The sequence below is a fragment of the Eulemur rufifrons genome, chromosome 24 (genome assembly GCF_041146395.1).
Source record: "Eulemur rufifrons isolate Redbay chromosome 24, OSU_ERuf_1, whole genome shotgun sequence".
Lineage (NCBI taxonomy): Eukaryota > Metazoa > Chordata > Mammalia > Primates > Lemuridae > Eulemur > Eulemur rufifrons.
The window spans coordinates 21,836,430-21,842,429 of NC_091006.1; the positions used below are offsets into that span (position 1 = coordinate 21,836,430).

The following is a 6,000-nucleotide window of genomic DNA, read 5'->3' on the forward strand; positions in this document are numbered from 1 at the left end:
TAAGACCATCTTTAGAAGCATCCAGGACTTAGGGATACCTGGTTTCTCCATCTGTCTCTTACAGCAGGGGTCCCCAACCTATGGTGAGTTGTATAACTACTTCATTATATATCACAATGTAATAATCATAGAAATAAAGTGCACAATAAATGTAATGTGCTTGAATCATCCGGAAACCACCACCCACTCAGTCCCGTGGAAAAATTGTCTTCCATCAAAACAGTGCCTGGTGCCAAAAAGGTTGGGGACCCGCTGTCTTTGAGAATTTATGGTCTGTCTCCTGTGAATCTCTTTCAGTCTGCTCTCTTTATGCCTAGGCTGCTTCATCTCATCTTACATATGGTCTTCAATGGTTCAACTTCATAGTTACTTCAACCAGTTATTCTCTTGTTTATCAATTGCCCCTTCCTGAATGAAGAATGTAATTGGCTCAGTTCATATGTTCAGGTCAGGCCATGTCAGTCATAGATTACTGGCTAGTCTAAAATGGATCATTCTTGGATCAGGTGCCTATTCTTAGGTCCAATGGGCATGCAGGAAGGGAGCAGAAAACAGGGTCATCTGATAAAAACTATGGCTAGTGAAGCGGCAAAACCTGTGAAAAGGGTAAATCTGAAGTGGGGCAAGTCAGCAGGCAAGGCCAGTTATTGTGTTCACTTAAATAGGATGTTAAGGGTTGTTATTTTGCTTTGCTTGTTTTTAGAAGGATACAGGAAAGGAAAGTAAAAGTGATCCAACACAGAGGTTAGGGCAGTCTCCTAGGGTAGAGTTCATTTGTTCTTCCTTCTTTCCTTCCTTCCTGTCTGCCACTGGGTTGATTTTTCTCAGGGATTTAAGTGGCTTTTCAAAATGTTTTAAGAAAAATACCACAAACTTTTATTATTTATCACTTGTGTTTACATGTTCTTGTGTTCCTTGTAGTTTTAGTCAGCCTTTTCTGAAATATTCTTTTACTTTTAATACCTTCCTAAGTTTTGTCTTGTTTTCATTTTTACTAATTCTGAATTGTGCTGTTCTTTCATCTTTCTCTTGTAGTTCATTTTGGAATTTCAGGTTATTGCTTTCTTTCTGGAGTGATTTGATTGTCTATAGGGATGCTGTAGGTCTATTTCTCTTTTATTTAATAGGTTTATATGGAATTTAACTATAGTTCTATTCTGTGTTTTTAGGTGAAATGAGTTTGCTTGAACTTTCAGAAGGGATAAGTGGATCAGGATATCTTTTATAGTTTAAAGGCTCTAGAATTTGTTTTGTTGTTTTCGGAAGTGTGCAAAAAATATGGCCTTCTACTTTATTAAATCTCCAGCTTTGTTGTCCATACCTACCCCCACCGCTTCTTTTCCTGTTTTTAGCTGGATCTGCTTTTTGCCTTGCTTCTGTTATTCTTTTCCTGCTCAATTTGGATTCTGTTCCCAGAAGTTTCTGATTTATCATTATGGGGCTTTGTCCCAGGAAGGTGGCTTCAGGAAGGTAGTTTTGAGGGTTCATAGGGCCCATGGTGTTTCAGCTTCTTCAGACCTTATTGTATACTCCTTGCCTAGCCAGTACCTAGCACTCTGGGAGGCCAAGGCAGGAGGATTGCTTGAGGCCAGGAGTTCAAGACCAGCCTGAGCAAGAACAAGACTCTGTCTCTAGAAGAAATAGAAAAATTATCCTAGACGGACAACTAAAAATAGAAAAAATTAGCCAGGCGTGGTGGCATGCGCCTGTAGTCCCAGGTACTCAGGAGGCTGAGGCAGTAGGATTGCTCAAGCCCACCAGAAGTTTGAAGTTGCAGTGAACTATGATGACACCACTGTACTGTAGCCCCTATGACAGCAAGACCCTGTCCAAAAAAAAAAAAATTTTAATCAGTTCAGTGGTTTATTACGTGCGTAGTTGACTACTTTGCAGCATTGATATTACATTCTACCTCCTACCTCATGAACTTCAGCCAGATTTTTAAATATGCATAATTTATTACTTAACCGTTACTTTTATATTTGTTTTTTCTGAGAGAATGCATATTTAAGATTTCTTCAGAATTTGGTCTTAAGATTTGGTATATTTCAGAATAGCTAGAAGAATTTGAATGGATCTAGCATAAAGAAAAGACAAATATTTAAGGTGATAGATATCCCAAGTACAATGGTTTGATTTTTACAAATTATATGATATAGTAAATTATCACATGTACCCTGAAATTACATACATCTATTATGCATCAATTGTTTTTTTAAGTTTTTTAAAAAAGAATTTAAGATTTAGTTTGTAAAATTACATGTTCTATAAATGACCTATTTCTTTTTCAAAATATCTTTTCTCCAGATTCTTCTGCACAGTCAGTACCCTCTGGAGTTCGTGCACCATCTCCTGCCCCTTCATCAGTACCTTTAGGGTCAGAAAAGCCCAGCAACGTCTCTCAGGACAGGAAAGTTCCAGTCCCTATTGGGACTGAACGTTCTGCACGTATCAGGCAAACTGGAACTTCAGCTCCATCTGTTATTGGGAGTAATTTGTCTACATCAGTAGGGCATAGTGGCATCTGGTCCTTTGAAGGGATTGGTGGCAATCAAGGTAGGATATGCCATCCTTCTTACCTGAAATTAAGTTTATGCACTTAACTATTAATGTAAACAGTATTTACCTTTTGTAGTCATTTTAAAAAGATCTATATTCCCATTTTTTTTGTTTTGACTATTTAATCACTTCTTTTTAAGAGTTCTGTTCCCATGTTACCTCTACCATTACATTTATTTATGATTGCTTTCTGAAAGTGCTCTAATACAAGCATATTCTTTTTTTCATTTCATTGTATTAAGAAGATATTAATATTTTCTTTGAGGCACTTTAGGTTTTAATCTTAACTTTTTGTGTGTGTGTTGTAATACCAAGTGTTTATGATTGTTTTATCATTACATTCAAACATGGAAATACAGCTGTAAATATATAAAAAGAGGCCATTATTCTGAAGTAATTCACAATCCAATGTGGAAAATAATAGAAAAATAGAAAATATTTTATTTTGCTGCCCTTTAAGTATCACCAATTTTTGTTTCTACCTCTTTGTTTTCCCTCAGACAAAGTAGACTGGTGTAACCCTGGGATGGGAAATCCTATGATTCACAGACCAATGTCTGATCCAGGAGTATTTTCACAGCATCAAGCAATGGAGCGAGATAGTACAGGAATTGTAACTCCTTCTGGTACATTCCATCAACATGTTCCTGCAGGCTATATGGACTTTCCTAAAGTTGGGGTAATGCTCATTTAAATAATCACTGTCGTTATTTATATGTCCCGATTTTGTCCCGGTTATTTAGGGGGAGGGATTTTTTTTTAACTAAAATATTTTGGAGGTAGTATGCTTATATATAATCTGTTGTTAAAAAGAACCATATAATGGAAAATAATTTTGAGATTCTTTAGATAACTTACACATTCCCAAAATGAGGTGAAGTTTCAAATATTAATTTTCAGCCTATTGATTATATTAGGAAAAGCAAACAGTGAATTCAATGTTAATCTTTGTTTTTTCCTTTTTTAAGGGTATGCCTTTTTCTGTATATGGGAATGCAATGATTCCTCCAGTAGCACCTATCCCGGATGGTGCTGGAGGACCCATATTTAATGGCCCTCATGCTGCGGACCCCTCTTGGAACTCACTGATAAAGATGGTTTCAAGTTCCACAGAAAATAATGGCCCTCAAACGGTAAGGAATTCAGTGAACAAACATTTAGTGTCTATGAAATGCACAGACAGGTAGGATATGGGTAAATCATGATAGAAAGAAAGTATGGTGAATATGGGCAGTTAAAGAAATTGAGGGAAATTTAATATAACTGAAATATAGCAGAGGGATTTGGGAAATGGTACCAAAGGTAGTGGTTTGGTGCTAAAATTATGAAAGGCATTATATATTCTATTGGGTAGCAGATAGTATGTTAAAGATTTTAAGTTGCAAAGAGATTATCACATAATATAATTTTATACCTCAGAATTTATTAAAAGTACTGTAAATATCAAAACAGTATATAAAATTAACTCTGAAAATTCACAAAAATGGTTGTATATATATTTTAGCTTATTTTGGTTTATGTGCAATATCATTTTCCTTCTACAAGCATAAATCTCTATATGCTTGGGTAATGATTTTTTAAATGGTGGTAAATCAGATTCTATATGAGGGATAAGAAGGTAGGTAGGAAAGTAAAAGTTTAAAAGTGGTTTTATCATTGTTTTGTCCTATTATTTCCTAGTATGTTGCAAATTGAATGAGATTTAGCTGTTTTAGTCCATATAGATACTGGGAGCACTTTCTTAGTTTTTAAGAGTTTTATTTTAATCAAATATATATTAAATTCATATTTAATAAAATGCATGCTCTATATCCATAGGTGTGGACTGGACCCTGGGCACCTCACATGAACAGTGTGCATATGAACCAGCTTGGCTGATGAGGATCAGCTTGTTAGCGTGCAGATTCCTTTTCATTCAGAGGAAATCACAAGTGGCCGAAAAAAATTTATGCTCCCAAATCATTCTACTGATGTGCTTGACTGAAGTGTGTAGGCTTTTTGCAGAAGAACTTACTAACTGACCTATTTTCTGTGAACATTTGTGACTGCCCATTCCCCGTCATCATCCGTTTTACCTTAGTTAGCATTTTTCTTATCATTTTTCTTTTTTTCTTTCCCTTTTTCCCTTTGGACATAACTTTCTGTTGAAGCTGTTCTTTGGCTGGTTGGTTTAGTACTGTAAACTGCTTCTGAGCAAACACGGAAATTTAGCAAAATTATGTAAACTTGATCCTGAAGTTTTAGAATGGCAAATAAATGTACAATTGTTTACATAACAGAAAAGGCTAAGCAGAAAGTAAATTTCAATATGTCAGTATAGAGGCTCTACTTTATGTAGACTTAAATTAATGTGAGATATGTACCTTCATATTCAGAAATCTGGATGTTTCCTTCATACATTAAACTATTAATAAGCATAACTTTTCTACTTGTGTAATTTAAGTATAAAGTAAAATAATGGGCATTATCACTGGATGTTTCCATACAATGGCTTTTAAATTACCCATCTTGCTCTCTTTTGGGTTTGTCTGTAGCAAGGCACATATAGAAGAAATTTCTGACTTTTTCATGTCTTTTTTTACCTTTTCACACTTGTAAAACTAATACACGCTTATCTCTTCACTCATTTTTTCCTCTCCTTACCTTTACCACTAATACCAGTAAAATTCTCTTGCTGATAGTGAAAAAATTTTGTAAAGATTTTCACTGTAATGGCTGCTATAGAGAGATGAAGCATCTTCATCATCACCAGGGGTTTCTTCTAATTATAAAATGTTTAAATTCTCTGAGAATTTAAAAAGCCACCACTGTTCCCAGTCAGCATATACAAGCTCTTAATATACTGTTTATTATTAAAAAATTCAATGTACTATTTTATATTGGATAATATTGATTCTTAACATTGGCTTTCCAGTCATGAAGAGTCGACATAAAATTTCAATTTTCAGTAATTTAGTGGAAAATATCTTATTTCTTTTTTCAATTTTAAGGCTTCTGGCTTTTTACACTTGTATATTATCAGTGAAAAGGATCAACAGCTAACTTGAGCCAAGTAATAAAAGAAATTTTGCATTTGTCATTAAGACAATTTATAGTAGATACATGAATACACAAAATATAAAGTCTCCATTTAGCTTGTATAAGATACAGGGCCACACTAAATTACTCAGTGGGATTTATCTATTCCATCCACTTGAAACAATAAACAGTAATGTATCCAAGAAGAATATGTGTCCTACCCTGTCTCATATGGAAAAGTAAATTATGGTTGAAATGTAAAAGAAAGTAAGTATAAAAAAGTAATGTATATATCAATTTGTCTTTTTTTTTAAATTAGATACAAAGTCCACACTGGTAAAACATAAACATTAGCTAAAAATTCAGATAAATTACCCAGAGTTGATGATATTAATATGGTTCCTTGGCTGTTCAAGTACATGA

General features: G+C 34.5%; 1 protein-coding gene across 4 annotated transcripts in view; it reads left to right on the forward strand.

Annotated features, from left to right (window-relative positions):
• Window positions 1-5,182, forward strand: part of ANKRD17 (ankyrin repeat domain 17) — a 149,521-nt gene extending 144,339 nt beyond the window's left edge. For all 4 annotated transcript variants that reach the window (XM_069458213.1, XM_069458215.1, XM_069458214.1 and 1 more), the window contains 4 exons: window positions 2,308-2,556; window positions 3,060-3,238; window positions 3,528-3,692; window positions 4,378-5,182. In XM_069458213.1, coding sequence (XP_069314314.1) covers window positions 2,308-2,556; window positions 3,060-3,238; window positions 3,528-3,692; window positions 4,378-4,437 — 653 coding nt within the window. In that variant the 3' untranslated portion in view covers window positions 4,438-5,182. The remainder of the gene's footprint in view (window positions 1-2,307; window positions 2,557-3,059; window positions 3,239-3,527; window positions 3,693-4,377) is intronic.
• The last annotated feature ends 818 nt before the right edge of the window (window positions 5,183-6,000 follow it).